Source organism: Heptranchias perlo, chromosome 7 (genome assembly GCF_035084215.1).
Source record: "Heptranchias perlo isolate sHepPer1 chromosome 7, sHepPer1.hap1, whole genome shotgun sequence".
Classification (NCBI taxonomy): Eukaryota; Metazoa; Chordata; class Chondrichthyes; order Hexanchiformes; family Hexanchidae; genus Heptranchias; species Heptranchias perlo.
In genome coordinates, this window is record NC_090331.1 from 7714867 (window position 1) to 7737295 (window position 22429).

The window sequence follows — 22429 nt, forward strand, 5'->3', positions numbered from 1 at the left end:
CAAACAGTCCTTTGCTTTTTGATCTTTTGGCTAATGTCATTAGTTTCACAGGAACATAGGGACATGCTAGATACAAAAAGACCAAGGTCCATCTAGTTCACCTTCTACCGTCCCGGTAATCAAATGAATCGGCAATAATGGAGTTGTTGACTAATTTTGGCAATCAATCTCTATCGCTTAGTCTACAACAGACCCAGACATGAGGTGAGGAAAACGGCCATTGGTGGAGAGCTTTGGGGACCATGTTCCTCCCGAGCCTGTTACACTTACCACATGTAAAGTTTCCTGTCTTTTTGGTCTATTTTGTTCATCCCACCTGTGAGGACATGATTGGGCTTGGCTGCGATGCCCCCTCGTCTTGTTAAAATAGCCGTCTACCCAAACTCTCGCATGAAGAATAGCCACGTGGGTGAGGTACCAGGGCCTAGCAGGAGACAGGAAGGGGAAGAAAACTGAGCAAACACTCATCCTGTTTTGAAAGTCTGCCTGCTTGAGCTCATCTGCTGCCCGTATCCTAACTCGCACTAAGTCCCATTCACCCATCACCCCTGTGCTCACTGCCCTACATTGACTCCCATTCCGGCAACGCCCCGATTTTAAAATTCCCTGTTTTCAAATCCATCCATGGCCTCGTCCCTCCCTATCTCTTTAACCTCTTCCAGCCCTACAACCCTCCGAGATCTCCACGCTACTCCTATTCTGGCCTCTTGCGCATTCCCGATTTTCATCGCTCCACCATTGGCGGCCGTGCCTTCAGCTGCCTTGATCTTAAGCTCTGGAATTCCCTCCCTAAACCTCTTCGCCTCTCTACCTCTCTCTCCACCTTTAAGTCGCTCCTTAAAACCTATTACTTACCTGTCCTAATATAAAATTTTGTTTGGTAATCGCTCCTGTGAAGCACCTTGGGACGTTTCACTATGTTAAAGGTGATATTTAAATGCAAATTGTTGATTGTTGCAAAACGAAGAAAATGAAAATAAGTAAGTCAATGATTTACATCCATGAATGACTACACTCGACCCTCTTTGTTGCCCAGAGCAGTTGTGGGAAAGTTGTGTCAGTCAGTGGTCTAGGGAGTGTGGCTGTGTTGCTCTTGTCAGAGACGAGCCTGTTCTCGACCTTCTCTCCTCTGTTTACTTCCCTGAAATATCTCTAGTTCTGGGTTTTATTTGGTCATTTATCTTCAGTTTTCATTGACAGTACACTGATCCAAAGTGCCTTTTATTGTGGATCATAATTGCAAACCTTCCAACATCAGGAAGACATTAATGAGGACATTAATGAAGACTCGGCCAAGTACCAAAGGTGTGTAGCCATAAACAACAACAATTTGCATTTATATAGCACCTTTAATGCAGTAAAACGTCCCGAGGTGCTTCACAAGAGCGTTATCAGACAAAATTTAATACTGAGCCACATAAGGAGATATTAGGGCAGGTGACCAAAAGTTTGGTTGAAGAGGTAAGTTTTAAGGAGCAACTTGAAAGAGGAGAGAGAGGCAGAGAGCAGAGAGGTTTAGGGGGAGAATTCCAGAACTTAGGACCAAGGCAGCTGAAGGCAGGGCCGCCAATATTGGAGCGAAGGAAACTAGGGATGCGGAAGAGGCCGGAATTTGAGGAGCACAGAGATCTCGGAGGGCTGGAGGAGGTTACAGAGATAGGGAGGGGCGAGGCCATGGAGGGATTTGAAAACAAGGATGAGAATTTTAAAATCGAGGTGTTCCCGGACCGGGAGCCGATGTAGGTCAGCGAGCACGGGGGGCGATGGGTGAACGGGACTTGGTGCGAGTTAGGATACAGGCAGCAGAGCCATATTGGTCAGGGATTGCTAGTCCCTCCTTGAAGCTTTGGCCTATTGCTAATAACGATACAGTAGTGAAGTGGTTGTGTTACTGGACTAGTAATCCAGGGGCCTGGACTAATAATCCAGAGTTTGGGAGTTCAAATCCCACCACGGCAATTTAAGAATTTTAATTCAGTTTTTTAAAAGATTGGAAATTAAATAAAAAGCTGGAATCAGTAAAAGTGACCAAGAATCTGCCGGATTCTCGTGAAAACACAACTGGTTCACTAATGTCCTTCAGGGAAGGAAACCTGCTGTCCTTGCCTAGTCTGGCTTATATGTGACTCCTGTCCCACACTTAAGAGTTAACTGCCCTGTGAAATTGTATCAAACCACTACATCAGGACAATTAAAGATAAGCAGTAAATGTCGGCCTTGCCAGTGGCACCCACATCCTGAGAATGAATATGTGAAGAAGGCTTTATTCTGTTAGATACAAATTATATTAGTAAACAAAGTGAAGAGAAAAAAGTGCATGTACACTTAAAGAAATGGGGAAACTTTTTAGGAGTGTCTCCCTCATTTGGAAGACTTGCAGCAGTTTGTAACCTTCTTGATTGCACTCATTTCCTTTTGACCAATCCCCATCCAGTGAGGTGAACAGCTGTATAAATAGGGCCCTGCAGACAGCTGGTTGCTGTTATTTTTCCCTCCCTCTGTTTTGTTCCTAGTCTGAGGTGGTTGGTTCTGTACAATTTCTTCTCCTGCACTGGCCAGCTTAAAAAGAGAGAGAGAGAGAGAGAGAGAGAGCAAGCAAGCAAGCAAACAAAAAAAAAAAGGGACATTTAAAATGGTAAGTGGGCTGAACTCGGGGCTGTGTAGCCCAGATCTTTAATCTGTTAAAACTGGAAGAGGCCATTTCTTTGTTTTGTTTTAATCCAAAGTTGTGGATCTGAGCCTGTGGTTTGTAGAAACTCATCGCTCCGCCTGAGTGATCTGCCCTGGTCAGAGGGGAGGAATCAGCAGAATCTGGGACTGTCTGGGTAGATTGGGGATAAAGAGAGGTGGGGGGCAATGGAATCTTCAACTTCAACTCCAACTCCATTTAAAATAAGACGCCAGAGTGCATTTCCCCCACTGTGTTGTCCAATTGCTGCAAAGTGGCAATTTCTTTACCCGAAGGGATTGATTTGGGAGAGTTGCTGCTGTTCTCAGTGGGTGATCTCTGAACACAGCGTCTTCAATTCACAAACCTCCCATTTCCTCATTGTACTAAGTTCATTTCAGCCTCACTTTGCCAAAAACTAGATACAGGCAAACTCCATGTGTTCAATTTATTTAAGTGAATGGGACATTGATCATTGGATGATTGATAAGGCCTGTGTCATAGTTCAGCTGTGTCTTGGAGTAATCAATTGATTTTCAAACTTTTCTCTGTAGGATTCCCCCTGGGAATGTTGACAATCCTCCCCCCCCCCCTTCCTCCCCCCCCCCCCCCCCCCCCCACCCCACCCCCTTCCTCCCCCACCCCCCCCCACCCCACCAACCCCACCCCCCCCACCACCCCACCCCCTTCCTTCCTCCCCCCCCACCCCACCCCCTTCCTTCCTCCCCCCCCCACCCCACCCCCTTCCTTTCCTCCCCCCCCCACCCCACCCCCTTCCTTTCCTCCCCCCCCCACCCCACCCCCTTCCTTTCCTCCCCCCCCACCCCACCCCCTTCCTTTCCTCCCCCCCCCACCCCACCCCCTTCCTTTCCTCCCCCCCCCACCCCACCCCCTTCCTTTCCTCCCCCCCCCACCCCACCCCCTTCCTTTCCTCCCCCCCCCACCCCACCCCCTTCCTTTCCTCCCCCCCCCACCCCACCCCCTTCCTTTCTCCCCCCCCACCCCCTTCCTTTCTCCCCCCCCCACCCCCTTCCTTTCTCCCCCCCCCCACCCCCTTCCTTTCTCCCCCCCCCACCCCCTTCCTTTCTCCCCCCCCCACCCCCTTCCTTTCTCCCCCCCCCACCCCCTTCCTTTCTCCCCCCCCCACCCCCTTCCTTTCTCCCCCCCCCACCCCCTTCCTTTCTCCCCCCCCCACCCCCTTCCTTTCTCCCCCCCCCACCCCCTTCCTTTCTCCCCCCCCCCACCCCCTTCCTTTCTCCCCCCCCCACCCCCTTCCTTTCTCCCCCCCCCACCCCCTTCCTTTCTCCCCCCCCCACCCCCTTCCTTTCTCCCCCCCCCACCCCCTTCCTTTCTCCCCCCCCCCACCCCCTTCCTTTCTCCCCCCCCCCACCCCCTTCCTTTCTCCCCCCCCCCACCCCCTTCCTTTCTCCCCCCCCCCACCCCCTTCCTTTCTCCCCCCCCCACCCCCTTCCTTTCTCCCCCCCCCACCCCCTTCCTTTCTCCCCCCCCCACCCCCTTCCTTTCTCCCCCCCCCACCCCCTTCCTTTCTCCCCCCCCACCCCCTTCCTTTCTCCCCCCCCACCCCCTTCCTTTCTCCCCCCCCCCACCCCCTTCCTTTCTCCCCCCCCCCACCCCCTTCCTTTCTCCCCCCCCCCACCCCCTTCCTTTCTCCCCCCCCCCCACCCCCTTCCTTTCTCCCCCCCCCCCACCCCCTTCCTTTCTCCCCCCCCCCCACCCCCCTTCCTTTCTCCCCCCCCCCACCCCCTTCCTTTCTCCCCCCCCCCACCCCCTTCCTTTCTCCCCCCCCCCACCCCCTTCCTTTCTCCCCCCCCCCCACCCCCTTCCTTTCTCCCCCCCCCCCACCCCCTTCCTTTCTCCCCCCCCCACCCCCCCCCCCAGGGGTCAGTGCTGGGACCACTGCTTTTCTTGATATATATTAATGACTTGGACTTGGGTGCACAGGGCACAATTTCCAAATTTGCAGATGACGCAAAAATTGATAGTGAGTGAACAGTGAGGAGGATAGTGATCGACTCCTTGCATAGGTTCTATGCACGAGCAATCCAGCTAGTTCCCCTGCCCTGACCCCATAGCCTTGCAAATTTTTTCCTTTCAAGTGCTTATCCAGCAGATTCCGTGGATTAAGAAGGAAGAAAGGGATAGACCGAGTAATTACAGCCCAGTCAGCCTAACCTTGGTCGTGGGCAAATTATTGGAAAAAATTCTGAGGCATAGTATTAATCGTCATTTAGAAAGGCACGGGTTAATCAAGGACAGTCAGCACAAATTTATTAAGAGAAGGTCGTGTCTGACTAACTTGATTGAATTTTTTGAGGTGACATGGAGGGTCAATGAGGGCAATGCGTTTGATGTAGTCTGTGGATTTTAGCAAGGCTTTTGGCAAATCCCACATGGCAGACTGGTCAAAAAAGTAACAGCCCATGGGATCCAAGGGAAAGTGGCAAGTTGGATCCAAAATTGGCTCAGTGGCAGGAAGCAAAAGGTAATGGTCGACGGCTGTTTTTGTGACTGGAAGGCTGTTTCCAGTGGGGTTCAGCAGGGCTCAGTACTGGGTCCCTTGCTTTTTGTGGTATATATCAATGATTTAGACTTAAATGTAGGGGACATGATTAAGAAGTTTGCAGATGATACAAAAATTGGCTGTATAGTTGATAGTGAGGAGGAAAGCTGCAGACTGCAGGAAGATATCACTGGACTGGTCAGGTGGGCAAAAATTGGCAAATGGAATTCAATCCAGAGAAGTGTGAGGAATGCATTTGGGGAGGGCAAACAAGGCAAGGGAATACACAATAAATGGGAGGATACTGAGAGGTGTAGAGGAATAAGGGACCTTGGAGTGCATGTCCACAGATCCCTGAAGGTAGCAGGACAGGTAGATAAGGTGGTTAAAAAGGCATATGGAATACTTTCCTTTATTAGCCGAGGAATAGACTATAAGAGCAGGGAGGTTATGCTGGAACTGTATAAAACACTAGTTAGGCCACAGCTTGAGTACTGCGTACAGTTCTGGTCACCACATTATAGGAAAGATGTGATTGCACTAGAGAGGGTACAGAGGAGATTTGAGGACGTTGTCAGGACTGGAGAATTTTAGCTATGTGGAAAGATTGGATAGGCTGGGGTTGTTTTCTTTGGAACAGAGGAGGCTGAGGGGTGATTTAATTGAGGTGTATAAAATTATGAGGGGCCTAGATAGTGGATAGGGAGGACCTATTTCCCTTAGCAGAGAGGTCAATAACCAGGATGCATAGATTCAAAGTGATTGGTAGAAGGATTAGACAGGAGCTGAGGAGAATTTTTTTTTTCACCCAGAGGGTGGTGGGGGTCTGGAACTCACTGCCTGAAAGGGTGGTAGAGGCAGAAACCCTCAACGCATCTAAAAAGTACTTGGATGTTCACTTGAAGTGCTGTAACCTACAGGGCTACGGACCAAGAGCTGGAAAGTGGGATTAGGCCGGGTATCTCTTTTTCGGCCAGCACAGACATGATGGGCTGAATGGCCTCCTTCTGTGCTGTAAATTTCTATGATTACCATGTTTGCAAAGTTGCCCTTTTTTTCAGTTTTTATATCTATCATCTAGCAGCAACTGGACTATTAATATAAAACACACCACCTCTTTGATCAGGTAGTAATTTAACTGCTAGTTTGAACAGTTTTGTCTTTGCAGTAGGCCAAATCCACACTCGAGGGTACATCTACAGTGCTCATAGTATGATGCAGCACAGAAGGTGGCTATTCAGCCCATCGTGTCTGTCGGCCCTGCAAATTTTTTCCCTTCAAGTATTTATCCGATTCCCTTTTTGAAAGTTACCACTGAATCTACCTCCACTGCCCTTTCAGGCAGCGCATTCCTGTTCCAAAGTGGTTAAGTTAGCATTATGGAAAGTCAACCCTTCACCTACAAAAAAAAACTGCCTCCTATCTCAAATATTAAAAGGGGGGGGGGGGGAAGGTTTTCCAAGGCATGTTAGCCTAAATTTTGATCATTAGCTGGAATGTCAAGCAACATCTGTTCTTACACAAACCCTTCACCTTCATGCTGGAAGTAATTTAATACTCCTGCAATGATTAGTCTCTAGCCATCTGTTTAAGCTGACCCTTAATGCCCCAGTTAGTATGCTGTTCCATTTGAACTGTAGGCTAGATCAAGAGCGCCAAGCTTTTTGTCCCTCATCACTCAAGTCAGGTTACCCAAGCTCTGCCAAGAAGGAGGGGGTGGTATGTAGGATCTTCTTAAAAATAATTTATTGTATTTTCTTTCTAGGCCACAGGTGTGTACAACAAAACTATATGGGTCACATGTAACGGGTGGGTCCCATTAATTTGCATATACCCCCTTAGTTGCTGATACTAAGGCGTCTGCTATGGCTCAGTGGGTAGCACAATCGCCTGAGTCGGAAACTTCTGGTTTCAAGTCCCGCTCCAGAGACTCGAGCACAAAATCTGGCTGATACTCCAGTGCGGTACCGAGGGAGTTCTGCACTGTCGGAGGTGCCGCCTTTCAAATGAGACATTAAACCCACTCGTCTGCCCTCTTGGGGATGTAAAAATCCCACAGCTACTATTTTGGCGAAGAGCAAGGGGCGTTCTCCCCGATGTCCTGGCCAATATTTATCCCTCAACCAACATCATCTGTTTTGTTTTTAAATATAAAAAAAAATGATCTGGTCATTATCTCATAGCTGTTTGTGGGATCTTGCTGTGCAAATTGGATGCTGCATTTCCTACATTACAACAGTGAAGCGCTTTGGGACGTCTCGAGGTCATGAAAGGCACTCTATATAAATGCCAGTTATTTCTTTCCAACTTTAGCATTGGTCAGTTAAGGGAAGAAACCTGCTGCCCCAGAATTTGATGTCAGAATAACAGTGAGGCTAACCGTGCTGACCGTTATTTATGTGCAAATCACACAGCAACTTCAGGCAAGGGCAGTTAAACATAAAAATCCGAAAGTTGCTCCACTGTTAGCTTCGTGACAACTGCATCTTGTTGTCTGACTCACCATTGAACGGTGTGAGGTTCCTGTACTTGTGCAGTAGATACAAAACTAAACTCCATTTCAGTGCAAGAACTCTTTTTAACGGTGTGATAAGTGTTAATTACTGCCAAACAACCTCTCTGAAAATTAACCATTACAAGAGTGGAGTCTCATTCTTTTTAGGTTTTAATTTTTGGAGATTTAAAAAACAAATTATTTTTAATTTTTTTTTTCTCTCCCTCTTAATCCAATCTTTCTTTCTTTCTTTCCCTCTCTCTTTCTATTTCTGTACCTGATTTGACAGTGAATTCACTATTCCAGCTTACACTTCCAGGTTCAGACCCTGCTGTTTGTTTCACAATCCTTCAATCTGATTGGTTAAGGAGATACCCAGTTGCTTGCCCTGTTCACCCAGATCCCAGATGCCTGTAGGGGGCACCACACTGTTTCCATCTCCAACTTCCAGCACACAATTTCATGGAGATTAAACAGGCAAAGGCAAGTCTAACGGTGGGTGCTGTTTGTTGACCAGATACAGCAAATTCTGGGCCATTATCCTCTCTCTAAACCATCTCAATCACTAATACTCCAGGCTGGGCCCAAGGCAGTGTTCTGTAAAGCTCACCATTAAAGATCTCTCTGGTGACTGCCTTACAGCTGGGTAAATGGCCTGGGGCATTCAAAGAGATAGATTTTTAAAGTAGCTTTTTAAAATGCAAGAGTGGCATAGGGGACACTGCCTGAGATGGGGCTGCATCTATCGTAGTTTAGGGATAGATCACAGGATAGACAGTAGGGTTAGTATTGTCTGAAAAATTCAAATCCTTTTCCTATATGTAACACTTGGGGACATTGCAGTGTTTGTTCATAACTCATTTTGCTCAGTGAAGTTATTAACTTAAAATTTGCATGTGGCACAGCACAAATCAGCTAGGACAAATAGAACCAAGCTACCTAAAGAAGTAAAGATAGGCTTGCATTTATATAGTGCCTTCCACAACCTCGGGACATCCCAAATGCTTTACAGCCGATGAAGTATAGTCACTGTTGTAGTAATCGTAGTAGCCATTTTGTACACAGCCAGTTCCCACAAACAGCAGTGAGATATTGACCAGATAATCACTTTTTTGTGATATTAGTTGAGATAAATATTGTCCAGGGCAATAACTCCCTTACTCATCTTCAAAATCGTCCACCTGAGAGCAGATGGGGCCCTGGTTTAACGTCTCATTCGAAAGACGGCACCTCGGACAGTATGGCACTGGGAGCGTCAGCCTAGATTTTATGCTCCAGTCTCTGGAGTGGGACTTGAACCCACAACCTTCTGACTCTTAACTACTGAAGGAAAGAGAAACACCAATTCGAGGAAGTTTGAACTTTTATACAAAGTAAAGACTAAATGGTGAAAGTGTTGTCTCTTTTCCTGACAACTCCTTTTTAAAATAGAATCTGTAGGATTTGCACACTTTTTATGCAAAGATATTAAATAAATAAATGTTAAAAGAAATGTAATTTGCATAGGACCAGAAGATAAGTTAACAAGGTAGATGACAGGAAGTCAGACAACACAAATCCCATTACATCATAGGCTTTCAAATTGGGCTCTACAATGTCCCTGGGCTTCTATTTGGAACCAAAGGAACAGGAGGAGGCCATTCAGCCCCTTGACCCCGTTCTGCCATTCAATTAGATCATGGCTGATTTGTGCCTCAACTCCATCTACCTGCCTTTGCTCCATATTCCATGATGCCCTTACCCAACAAAAATCTATCCATCTCAGTTTTGAAATTTTCAATTGACCCTCAGCCTCAACAGCTTTTTTTGGGGGGGAAAGAGAGTTCCAGATTTCCACTCCCCTTTGTGTGAAGAAGTGCTTCCTGACATCACCCCTGAACGGCCTGGCTCTAATTTTAAGGTTATGCCCCCCCCCCTTGTTCTGGACTCCCTCCAACAGAGGAAATAGTTTCTCTGCATCTACCCTATCGAATACTTTTAGCATTTCAAATACCTCAATTAGATCAGCCCTCAACCTTCCAAACATGGGAACACAAGCTTAGTCTATGCAACCTGTCTGTGATTTAACCCTTTAAGCCCTGGTATCATTCTGGTGAATCTGTGCTGCACCCCCTCCAAGGCCAATATATCCTTCCTGAAGTGCGGTTTTCAGAACTGAACTCAGTCTCTCCAAATAGGGTCTGACCAAGGCTCTCTACAACTGAAGCATCACATCCTTTACTTTGTATTCCGGCCCCTTTTGAGACAAAGCTTATCCTTCTTTGATTACTTTTTGTACCCATGCACAAGAAAGACTGACTTGCATTTATAAAGTGCCTTTCACGACTTCTGGACGTCCCATAGTGCTTCACAGCCAATAAAATACTTTCTGAAATGGAGTCACTGTTGTAAAACACAGCAGCCAATTTGTGCACAGCAAGGTCCCACAAACAGCAAGGAAATAAATGATCAGGTCATCTGTCTTTAGTCTGCATTTTTTTTAACGTAGCACGTTGTAACAATCTGGAATGCACTGCCAGAAAGGGCGGTGGAAGCAGATTCAGTAGTAACTTTCAAAAGGGAATTAGATAAATACTTGAAGGGGAAAAATTTACAGGGCTCTGGGGAAAGAGCAGGTGAGTGGGACTAATTGGATAGCTCCTTCAAAGAGCAGGCATGATGGGCTGAATGGCCTCCTGGGGTGTACCTATTATTGATATTAAGACCTATTTGTCTTTGTTACATTTTTAGGACTCAATGAGGTACTTCCCTTGTGCTCAGCACCAAAGTCCTCATTAGTGAGCCAGCACTCCCTCCAAACCAGAGTCTGACTTCATACACTCAACATCTGGCAAAGAAGTATTGCTCAGGAGTCAAACTGTAACTAGCTTGACACAAGCCCTCTTGCATTATCTCCAGGTCGTGTACAAACACTCTTAGGCTCTAAACTACAAATTACATAGAATATACAACAGAAACAGGCCATTCGGCTCAACTGGTCCACGGTGTTTATGCTCCACACGAGCCTCCTCCCATCCCTTTTTCATCCCACCCTATCAGCATATCCTTCTGTTCCTTTCTCCCTCATGTTTTATCTAACTTCCCATTAAATGCATCTATGTTAGTTGCCTCAACTACTCCTTGTGGTAGCAAGTTCTGCATTCTCACCACTCTCTGGGTAAAGGCATTTCTCCTGATTTGCCTGTTAGATTTATTAGTGACTATCTTTATAGTTTTGGTCTCCCCAACAAGTAGAAATTCCTTCTCTATGTCAACCCTTTCATAATCTTAAAGACCTCTATCAGGTCACTCCTCAGCCTTTCTTTTTCTACAGAAAAGAGCCCCAGCCTGCTCAATCTTTTTCCTGATAGGGTTTATAAAATCGGGTTTATTCAGTCAAAAGTAAATGGTAGCAGAAAACCAATTCAGTAGCTTTCAAACTATTTTTAACTTGCATCAGCTTAGGTACAAAACTAAGATCTGATGCATTGATAATATATCTTCATTCATTACACAAGTTATCTGTGAGGTTTTATCTGCCAGTAGTCACAAGCCTTTATCTCTAAGCTCGTACTGGGAGAAAGCTGTCACATTTATCCTCTGAATTCACTGCTCCTGGCTACAGAGCTGTCAGTTCAGAGGACGCCGCCACCCTTATAATCTGAAGTGCACCCTTTTTCTGCCCAATAACTAAAGAAATGATAGCGCGACACAGGGATCATAAAACATTTGCTCCAAACGCTCGCTACTGGAATGTTTAATGTGCCATCTCGTGATTCAGAAGGTGGAGTGAATTTGCACTGTTACCAGACCAAGACTCTGAATTTGAACCAACAGATGGCTTATTTTAAATAAGATGGGTAAATGAACATACAATGTAAAAGTGAATCATCCAATTCACTATACTCATTGATAAAATAATAAACACCACGCAATCTCTATACTTTAAAACAAACTCCGTACTTGCGCTATGAAACTTGTTGCAATTTTGTAATTAGTGTCTGGTGCAAATTTTAAAAACAAGACCATTTATGCTGGCTGGAAAACTAACTCACTCTCTGAAACGACCTTCCCACAGAAATACAATTCAAACTCCTTTTGAAGTAATACTGAAGTAAAAGGGCTGTATTTGCCTTTATCAGTATTAAATATGTAGCCCATCTCTTGACGACAACGGCAGCATGCAATGCAAATCTGTAGCCAGATCAGCTCAATTAGCACCTTGAACTTGTCGAGCGTTCCCTAATGTTTTGTATCTAGTCTAGCCTCCCAGTCAGCTTGAGCTTAAGGCTTTTCCCTTTTTGATACGTGCCTGAGCTTCTTAAACACTTTGTGTGTTTGTTTCTAGACATAAGGAACACCATAATTCAATAGCAGCAAAAATCCATTTTTTTGTGCTATCCCTCTAATTTTATATGTATTTTTTTTTAAATTGTTCTTTTACAGCGTGAGTGTATCTCTATCCATATTGGCCAGGCTGGTGCCCAGATGGGTAACGCCTGCTGGGAGTTGTACTGTTTGGAGCATGGTATCCAGCCCGATGGGTGTAGACCTGATGGCAGAAGCACTGGAGGGGCCGATTATTGCTTCAACACCTTCTTCTGTGAGATGGAATCTGGAAAACACGTGCCCAGGGCTGTCTTTGTGGACTTGGAACCATCTGTGATTGGTAATGAAAGCACCTAAATCTACAAATGTTATGAAATGCTTTTCTGGAGCTACTAGAAACTTTGAGTGAAGCATATGCTTCATGGAATGACTGGATTCAATCTGAGCTATAATTTCCCATCCCTTCAACGGTTAACGTTGCCTGATGGACCAAGGGTAGGACTCATGAACTCGATGGTCCTGCTGCTCTTCTCCCTAATGAGATACGAACGTACAAAATTGATGGGCAGGAAAAGACCAGCTGGTCCATTGATCCTTCCCCACACCATGATGGCGGATCATCATGTCTAGACATTTCATCATCCCTTACCACCATGTAATCTCATGGGAGAGGCAAAAAAAAACCCCAGGGCAAATAAGGGGGGGGAAAAAAAAATACTCCTGTAAAATTCCTCTCTGACCCCGTAACCAAACCCCTCTCAGGTGGTCCAGGAGAACACATGGAGTAAGTGTTATCTGTATAAGGACACTTGCATCCTCCATGATCTGATCTCTGCCCCAGTCAGGAACTGGTCCAGTTCCCTCCTGAAGATGAGCAAAGGTTCAGCACCCACCACACCAGCTGGTAATGTTTTTCGACAAGGCAGTTTGTTGGGAGGTGGGTTCCAATCCATGCCAAGGACTTGCCATAAAACTCTGCTCACTTTTCAGATGGTGGCTGCATTTAGGTTAAAGACTCAACTTTGAACTATTGGGAGGGAGATGGTGAAAGGATAAGGCATTAGATAGAGCCTTGGGCCAATTGTATCTGTGTGCCTCGTGCACAATACTTTATAGTTTCTATTATGGACAAACTATACTGCCATTTAATGCACAGCAAGATCCCCCAAACAACAATTGGATGGATGACCAGTTTTATTTTGGTGATGGTTGAGGGACATTAGCTTTTTCTGAATGCCACTGGGTTGTGAACAGGCAAACAAAGTCTTGATTAAAGTCTCAACTAATGAGCAGCACTTGTGACAATGGAACACTTCCCTTGGGTAAGCACTGGCTTTAAGACCCTTTTATATCTCCCTCCCTCTTTCTCTCTTTCTCCCCCCCCCCCCCCCCCCCCACCTTTTTAAGATCTTACCTCTTTGACCAAGCTTTTGGTCTCCTGCGCTAATGTCGCTCTCTCAAAATCATCATCGACAGCACCTCCCAAACCCGCGACCTCTGACAAGGACAAGACACCACCTGCACGTTCCCCTCCAAGTCACACACCATCCCGACTTGGAAATATATCGCCGTTCCTTCATCGTCGCTGGGTCAAAATCCTCGAACTCCCTTCCTAACAGCACTGTGGGAGAACCTTCACCACACGGACTGCAGCGGTTCAAGAAGGCGGCTCACCACCACCTTCTCAAGGGCAACTAGGAATGGGCAATAAATGCTGGCCTCGCCAGCGACGCCCACATCCCATGAACGAATTTTTAAAAGAAGCAAAATACTGCGGATGCTGGAAATCTGAAATAAAAACAGAAAATGCTGGAGAAGCTCAGCAAGTCGGGCAGCCTCTGTGGAGAAAGAAACAGAGTTAATGTTTCAGGTCGAGGGCCTTTTGTTAGAACTGGAAGATGTTAAGAGTTAGTTTTTGAGCAAGTACAGAGCCAGGGAAAGGAGGAGAGGAAAGAAGAAAAGGGAAGGTCTGTGATAGGGTGGAGGGCACGAGTGATTAAATGACAAAAGGGATGATGGTGCAAGGCAAGGAAGTGTTAAGACACCTCGTCTTTTGATTAGGCACTTTACAACCTTCTGGACTTAACACTGATTTCAATAACTTCAGATCATAACCACTGCTCTCATTTTTCGGTCAGCCAGTGCTGGTAATGGTTCTGCTGCTGCCATTTACAGCTCCTCCTGATCAATCTTTTTGTTTCTTAACCTGTCCCATTACCACACTCCTTGCCTTGCACCATCATCCCTTTTGTCATTTAATCACTCATGCCCTCTAGCCTATCAGAGACCTTCCCTTTTTGTTCTTTCCTCCCCTCCTTTCCCTGGCTCTGTACTTGCTTAAAAACTTTTAACATTTTCCAGTTTTGACGCAAGATCTTCGACCTGAAATGTTTACTGTTTCTTTCTCCACTAACGTCTCTTACTTTGGCTCGGTGTCAATTTTTGTCTGATTGTGCTCCTGTGAAGCACCTTGGGATTTTTTTTAATGACGTTAAAGGTGCTGTATAAATATATATATTCAAATCCACAACCTTTTTTAACTTTGGGATGGGTGCTATTAACAGAAGGTGATGCACCTTAATGACTAATCACTAGGATTATGCTAGTGTTTAGGGATGTGTTTGTGCCCAAAATGAGCGGTTTATTAAATTTGCAATATAACGTGTTGCTTACCACCAGTCTCCACGTACATACCTAATGTGTTCTATTTAACTTGCTCTATATATAAACTGAATAATGTTATCCAAGGCCCAGAGGGCTGCACTCTTGCCTCGCAGTCAGAAAGTTGTGGGTTCAAGTCCCACTCCAGGGACTAGAGCATAAAATCTAGGCTGACTCACTTGTGCAGCACTGAGGGAGTCCTGCACTGTTAGAGGTGCCGTCTTTCGGATGAGATGTTAAACCGAGGCCCTGTCTGCTGCCTTGGGTGGATGTAAAAGATCCCATGGCACAATTTGAAGAGGAGGAGGAGGGAGGGGGGGGGGGGGGAGTTCTCCCCGGTGTCCTGGGCCAATATTTATCCCTCAACCAACATCACTAAAACAGATTATCTGGTCATTTTCTCAATGTTTTTGGGATCTTGCTGATTGGCAAATTGGCTGTCATGTTTCGTACATTACAACAGTGACCATACTTCAAAAGTACTTAATTGGCTGTAAGGCGCTTTGGAACGTCCTGTGGTTGTGAAAGGAGCTATATAAATGCAAGGTTTTTTTATGAAAAGGGGCCACTTTGTCTATATATGTATACGTAATCCATATTACTAAGATGCAAGACCAGCTTTTGAATTGAAATGTTCTGCAAGATTTGAGTTGACTTGACCTTTTTGATAACTTTTAACAGTAAAGTGGGTAGAAAAGCATTACAGCGTTGCTCCAATGTCGTCTCTGCAGATGAGATCCGTACTGGTATCTATCGCCAGCTCTTCCACCCGGAGCAGCTCATCTCTGGGAAGGAGGACGCTGCCAACAACTACGCCCGAGGCCGCTGCTCTATTGGCATTCAAGTCATTGACCAAGTCTTGGACAGAATCCGCAAACTGGTAGGCGTCCACGTTCGTGTATATAATCTACATATCTCTAATCATTCCAGGGATATGGGTGTCACCAGCAAGGCTGGCATTTAATTGCCCATCCCTAATTTCCCCTTGAGAAGGTAGTGGTGAGCTGTTGCAGTGCGTGTGGTGAAGGTGCTCCCACAGTGCTGTTGGGGAGGGAGATCCAGGAATTTGACCCAGTGACTATGAAGGAACGGGCGATATATTTCCAAGTCGGGGTGGTGTTCCCATACACCTGCCGTTGTCCTTCAAGGTGGTAGAGGTTGCGGGTTTGGGAGCTGCTGTCGAAGGAAAAAGTATAACTCACCCATTTTTTTAAAATTTAAGCAACAGTACATTAGGGCCTGAGCAAGGGATTTACAAGCTACTCAATATCAAATGTGAGGTTATGAATCATGAGTTAGTAAATTTTTAATAGGATTTCACCAGTGGTGAGGTATCTGTTTCTACAAATACTGTACAGCCAACTAAGGACACCATAAGGGATTATTCACTGAAAATACCATGGATGGGGCAGTAAGGAATTATGATAGCTCCCATTGTGCCTGGGTGAACATTTTCTGATGTGTAGGTGTTGATTGGCTCCTGGAGTACATGACTTCTGCCCCCCCAGGATCCACGTCACACTGAAGGTCCAAAAGCCTACAAAAATCTCTACATTACCAAAAGCCATGCTTATTGCAGTAGGATAACCTGCTGTGTAAGAGTGACAACATTTCTTTGAAGTGTCCATTGATATTGAAGGAGCCTAGCTTATCCAGAGGCACTTTTCAGAACCCACTGAGAATTTCTACCTGCCATTGTGTAACTCCCTTTGTCCTAAACTTCCCCTACCAGTGGAAAAAGTTTCTCTCTGTCTACCCCATCAATTGGCTCTACCAGAGGGATAGGACACCAATATCAGGAAGTGCCGAATGTCCATAGGAGGCAATGGTAGGGCCACATCTAGAGCACTGAAGTCCAGTCGCTGTACTACAAGAATATCTGGACTTTGGAGGCAGTATAGAAATGAGCAACCAAACCACTTGGCTTAAGCTATCTGATGGATGAGGGGATTCATTGCTGGGTTTGCCAACGATTCTTCCAAGAGTTAGGGTCGATGGGTGAATCATCAGAGCAAGGATATCCTGTTTCAGCTTTGCCGTCTGTAGGAATAGTGGTGAGCCCCTCACCCTGGGGGTTGTCAACTCCAGTTGGATGTATTCCTGAGGTTTATCACATGACCCACTGCTTCCAACCTGCACCACCCCCATCCCCCTCCCCCTTGTTAAAAAGCCTTTCTTCCCCCCCCCCCCCCCCCCCCAAATCTCCCAACATTTTTAGAACTAATAAACAAAAGTGTTCACTTTTTAAAAAGATGCCTTTTTAATGCCCCAATAATTTTTTCTTCTGGATTGCTCTCAGCATTGTCCAGGAGATTGATCTTTAATTCCTGGAGACTCCAGGACAATCCTGGAGGGCTGGCGATGCTACCCTCCACCAATGGGACAATGCCATTGAAAGGAGTCAATGTTTGATCTCGTTAAGCAGTGGTCTAATTTTTAGAAATTTTGACTTGTAGAGTCCAAAGCGGATGGGACTGACAGTCTTGTTTGGACCTGTGCAGTTAGTTTCTCATCACCTTGATAGGAGACAAGTTATACACTCGGCATTACTTGCAAACTCTCCAAATGAGCCTCTACTAGGTTGTACTTCTGGTATTTTCTATTAAAATCAAATCTACATCATAGTCTTGTATGGTGTGCATCAGGTGTCACCCTTGATGTGAATTAATTTTTTTAATGGGTGCTTGTGACCTTTTGAGGATTAGATGACTAGCTGAAAATCTGGAGAGATTATTAATTTGTTCTCTAATTGAACCTGTGACCTCTAGGACACAGCCCTATCTTAGCAGAAAATATTGGCCTCTATTTTGCTGGAGCAGGGCATCTCGCGGCTGGTCCCATTAGTTAGACTTATTCCTGCACCCTTCCGCTCAATCTTTTACCCTGTAGGTTGCTGGACGTGGGAGCTGTTAAGGGGGTGAGGGCAACAGGGCATCTGGGAGCTTTGTGAACGAACTATCCTTAATCAATGAGATTTAAGGATAAAGAAACAGGAGCGATGGAAAAGGAAATAAGGTGAATTAGTGTCAAAACAGGTAGAGAGAGAGATGGGGAAAGAAAGATTGGATTAAGAGACAAGAAAATTAAGAAAAAAAAACAAATTCAAATTTTAAAAATCTCCAATTTCCTACCTGTACGAATGTGAGACACCACAGTTTATTGTTCCCTTGTTTTTAGCCAGAGGGGTTGATTGGCATTGCTGGAACATAAATCTGGTCATTATAAAGGTCCTTATGCTGTTAAGTACCAGCCCTAACTTTCTATGGTGAGTTTAACTGGCAATTAATGTGCAAAATGCAGCAATTTCATGAGGTTGAGGGCACGCTGCTGTTTTCACAAGGCTAACTGCTATGAGAAATGTTCATTGCAGGCTTCGCTGACACACCATGGGAATTTACAGGAGATTACGTGGCTTTCACACGGGTTGGGTAGGTATATATTGTGATGAATTAGGGACGGGCTGGGCTGGGTGGACAGTCATTTCCTGTCTGTCATTGTTTGTATAAATCCTATCTTGTAGGGATTTCTTTCCCCCCTTTTTCTCCCCCCTCCACCCACAAACTCATCTAAAGTTTGAGAAAGTTCTCCAAGCTCCCAGTCTCACTTTTGAGACTGTGTTTGTGATAACAACTTGCATTTTTATACAGCACATTTAACATCGTAAAATGTCCCGAGGCGCTTCACAGGAGAGATTATCAAACAAAATTTGACACTGAGCCACATAAGGAGATATTGGGACAGGTGACCAAAAGCTTGGTCAATGTTAGGTTTTTTAAGGAATGTCTTAAAGGAGGGGAAACAGGTTTAAGGAGGGAATCCCAAGTACTTAATTATTACTCCTGTGTACTTGTAACTTTTTAAAACTTTTTTTAAATTCCTTGGATGAGTCTAACAGGGGACCCAATAACTACTCAGATTCTAAGACTCTAGGCTTTTCTGAAAAAGTTGCCCAATCTCAGCAAAAGTCAAGTGTGAGGTCATTGTACAGCCTCTTCTATAAGAAGCAATAATGCCAGAGATTCATGGCACTCCAATTGATATGGAAAGGAGACACAGCACCATGCAGAGAAGTGGCTTGTGGATAGTGTTTTATGGTGGGTAAATGTCCAAGTTAAAGACCATTCTTATCCCACACCTACTTCCCTGGGCTTCTTGGCCATGTATCTGTAAGGCAGCTGTATGGCATACTCCTTACACATGTACCAGACAATTGTAAACAATTTTACAACACCAAGTTATAGTCCAGCAATTTTATTTTAAATTCACAAGCTTTCGGAGATTTCCTCCTTGTGAATCTCCGAAATCTCCGAAAGCTTGTGAATTTAAAATAAAATTGCTGGACTATAACTTGGTGTTGTAAAATTGTTTACAATTGTCAACCCCAGTCCATCACCGGCATCTCCACATCATGTACCAGACAAGACTGTGCTTCGTTTTTGGTCAACCCCCATAGCCATGTTTTCAAGCCGAGCTGATGGCAGCAGGGTTTGAGGCACTGTTCTCCCTACAGCAGAGAAGATTAAGGGGAGATTTGATAGAGGCTGTCAAAATCATGAGTTTTGATAGAGTAAGTAAGGAGAAACTGTTTCCAGCAGCAGAAGGGTCTGTAATCAGAGGACACCGATTTTAAGGTAATTGGCAAAAGAACCAGAGCAGGAGATGAGGAGAAATCTTTTTATGCAGTGAGTTGTTATGATCTGGAATGCGCTGCCTGAAAGGGTGGTGGAAGCAGATTTAATAGTAACTTTCAAAAGGGAATTGGATAAATAGTTTGCAGGGCTATGGGGAAAGGGGAGGCGAGTGGGACTAATTGGGTAGCTCTTTCAAAGAGCTAGCACAGGTATGATAGGCTGAAGGGCCTCCTTCTGTGCTGTAAGAATCTGATACAGCTCAGACCTTCCTCCTAAATTAACCCACTTTGGTACAACTGCAATGTGAGGGAAGGTTGAATGACTTAAGAAAATGAAGATTATCTTCCTTGTCAGGCCTTTGGCGTTCCACACCCTCCAGAATCCCCTCGGGGCCCTATTTGATGGCTTTATAGTTCAGGGAGATTTGACGGGTGTCAGTTTTACGGTTGTGCAGATCAAAATCAGATGAGCTGTGATGTGGGTCTTGTGGGGGCCTTTATACAGGGTGCGCAGAGGGCCACATGGGGCATTGATTCATTGTTTTGGTGGCCTGGCAATCGTGTGCAAGGGATGCAATGACGAAGACCCTATCGAGGACTGCTTGGGTCTGTCTGAAATCTCCTTCCTGAAAGTAGGGAAGATTTAAAACTTGTGCATAGATACATTGCTACATCTTTCCCATTATAGCAAACCTTGTTGCTTATTAGGTAGTGTTTTTTTTTAAAAAAAGCATATGGGATCCTTGGCTTTATAAAAGGCATAGAGTAAACAAGCTAGAAAGTTATGATAAACCTTTTTATGAATCATTGGTTAGACCTCAGCTAGAGTACTGTGTCCCCCATTCTGGGCACCACACTTTAGGAAGGATGTCAAGGCTTTGGAGAGGGTGCAGAGGAGATTTACTAGAATGGTCCCAGGGATGAGGGACTCCAGTTATCTGGAGAGACTGGAGAAACCGGGGTTGTTCTCCTTGGAGCAGAGAAGGTTGAGGGGAGGTTTTGATAGAGGTGTTCAAAATCATGAAGTGTTTTGATAGGGTAGATAAGGAGAAACTTTTTCCACTGGCAGGAGGGTCGGTAACCAGAGGACACAGATTTAAAATAATTGGCAAAAAAGCCAGAGGGGTGATGAGAATTTTTTTTTTTACTGAGTTATGATCTGGAATGTGCTGCCTGAAAGGGTGGTGAAAGTAGATTCAGAAGTAACTTCTAAAAGGGAATTGGATAAATACTTGCATTTATAGGTCTATGGGGAAAGAGCAAGGGGAGTGGGACTAATTGGATAGCTCTGAGAGCCTGCACAGGCACAATGGGCTGAATGGCTGCCTTCTGTGCTGTGTGATTCTGATTCTATGATTCATAATGGGAAATGACTCTGGAAACTAGTGATGTATTGACTAAGTTGGTAATGCCTTTCTGCTTTTTTTGTTTATTTTCTTTCTTCCCTGTTGCCCCCGGCCCTCAGAGTGACCAGTGCACAGGTCTGCAAGGCTTCCTTGTGTTCCATAGTTTTGGTGGAGGCACCGGCTCTGGTTTCACCTCTCTGTTGATGGAACGTCTCTCCACTGATTATGTCAAGAAGTCTAAGCTGGAGTTCGCGGTCTACCCGGCACCAAGGATCTCCACAGCTGTGGTGGAACCCTACAATTCCATTCTAACCACCCACACCACACTAGAACATACTGACTGTACCTTCATGGTAGACAATGAAGCTATCTACGACATCTGCCAAAAACATCTGGACATTGAGCGTCCAGGCTACGTCAACCTGAACAGACTGATTGGCCAAATTGTGTCTTCGATCACAGCATCTCTCCGCTTCGATGGAGCACTGAATGTGGACTTGGCAGAATTCCAAACTAACTTGGTGCCTTACCCTCGTATCCATTTCCCTCTGGTGACGTACGCTCCAGTGATCTCGGCTGAGAAGGCTTACCATGAGCAATTGTCTGTGGCTGAGATCACCAACTCGTGTTTTGAGCCAGGCAACCAGATGGTAAAGTGTGACCCTCGCCGTGGCAAGTACATGGCCTGTTGCTTACTGTATCGGGGTGATGTGGTTTCAAAAGACGTCAATGCTGCCATTGCATCCATCAAGACCAGGCGTTCCATCCAGTTTGTGGACTGGTGCCCAACCGGTTTCAAGGTTGGCATCAACTACCAGCCTCCCACTGCAGTGCCCGGTGGGGACCTGGCCAAGGTGCAGCGTGCTGTGTGTATGCTGAGCAACACCACGGCCATCGCTGAAGCCTGGGCTCGCCTTGATCACAAGTTTGATCTGATGTACGCCAAGCGCGCCTTTGTGCATTGGTACGTGGGTGAGGGGATGGAGGAAGGGGAGTTCTCTGAGGCCCGTGAAGACCTGGCGGCCTTGGAGAAAGATTATGAAGAGGTTGGTGCAGATAGTGTAGCAGATGAGGATGAAAGTGGTGATGAGTATTAAACTGTTAAAACTATGGCATGTTTTGTTTCCACTCTTGATTTAAATGTGATACCAATTTTGTTTAGAACTAAAGCTAAAACTAATAATAAAGTTTAAATATTACACATTGACCTCTGATTTGTATTAATCCTCATCCTAAAGAGCAGCTGAACATTTAAATGGATTTGGACTTCAATTGTCTACTCGCACTAGCCTCCAATATGATCTACTTTGCGGTGTTGTAAGTGGACCCTCTTAATATTTGATCGAGGAATGCTTGTTAATGGCAAGCAGGGCGGAGTAACTCTGGGCCTGTTGATCTGTCATTTAATCTACTGCAAATATTGGAAGTTATGGCATCAGTGTAATGTCCACTGTAAGCATCTTTAGAAAGTAGAGATTAGGCACCACCTGCCATGCTTCCCCTGGGGGTGGGGAACAAAGATAAGAGTTCTTTATCACAGCTGTTCTGAGGAACCCTTCCATTTGAGTTACATCATGTCTACAGCACAGAAACAGGCCATTCGGTCCAACTGGTCTATGCCGATGTTTATGGTCCATGCGCCTCCTCTCTCCCTACTTAATCAACCCGTATCAGCATATCCTTCTATTCCTTTCTCCCTCATGTGTTTATCTAGCTTCCTCTTAAATACATCAATATTATTTGCCTCAACTACTCCTGTGGTAGTGAGTTCCACATTCTCACCACTCTTTGGGTAAAGAAG

At 45.4% G+C, this 22429-nt stretch overlaps 1 protein-coding gene across 1 annotated transcript; it reads left to right on the plus strand.

The window, feature by feature from the left end:
• The first annotated feature begins 2502 nt into the window (after positions 1 to 2502).
• On the plus strand, positions 2503 to 21827 carry LOC137323257 (tubulin alpha chain-like). The gene is made up of 4 exons (XM_067986750.1): positions 2503 to 2635; positions 12109 to 12331; positions 15384 to 15532; positions 20748 to 21827. The coding sequence occupies exons 1-4, from the start codon at positions 2633 to 2635 to the stop codon at positions 21723 to 21725; spliced, it is 1353 nt and encodes a 450-aa protein (XP_067842851.1). The 5' UTR covers positions 2503 to 2632; the 3' UTR covers positions 21726 to 21827.
• Positions 21828 to 22429: the final 602 nt, after the last annotated feature.

Coding starts and splice junctions, on each gene's coding strand:
- LOC137323257 (XM_067986750.1), top strand. Junction 12,332..15,383: donor CTTGGAACCATCTGTGATTG/GTAATGAAAGCA, acceptor TCGTCTCTGCAG/ATGAGATCCGTACTGGTATC. Junction 15,533..20,747: donor TGGACAGAATCCGCAAACTG/GTAGGCGTCCAC, acceptor CCCGGCCCTCAG/AGTGACCAGTGCACAGGTCT.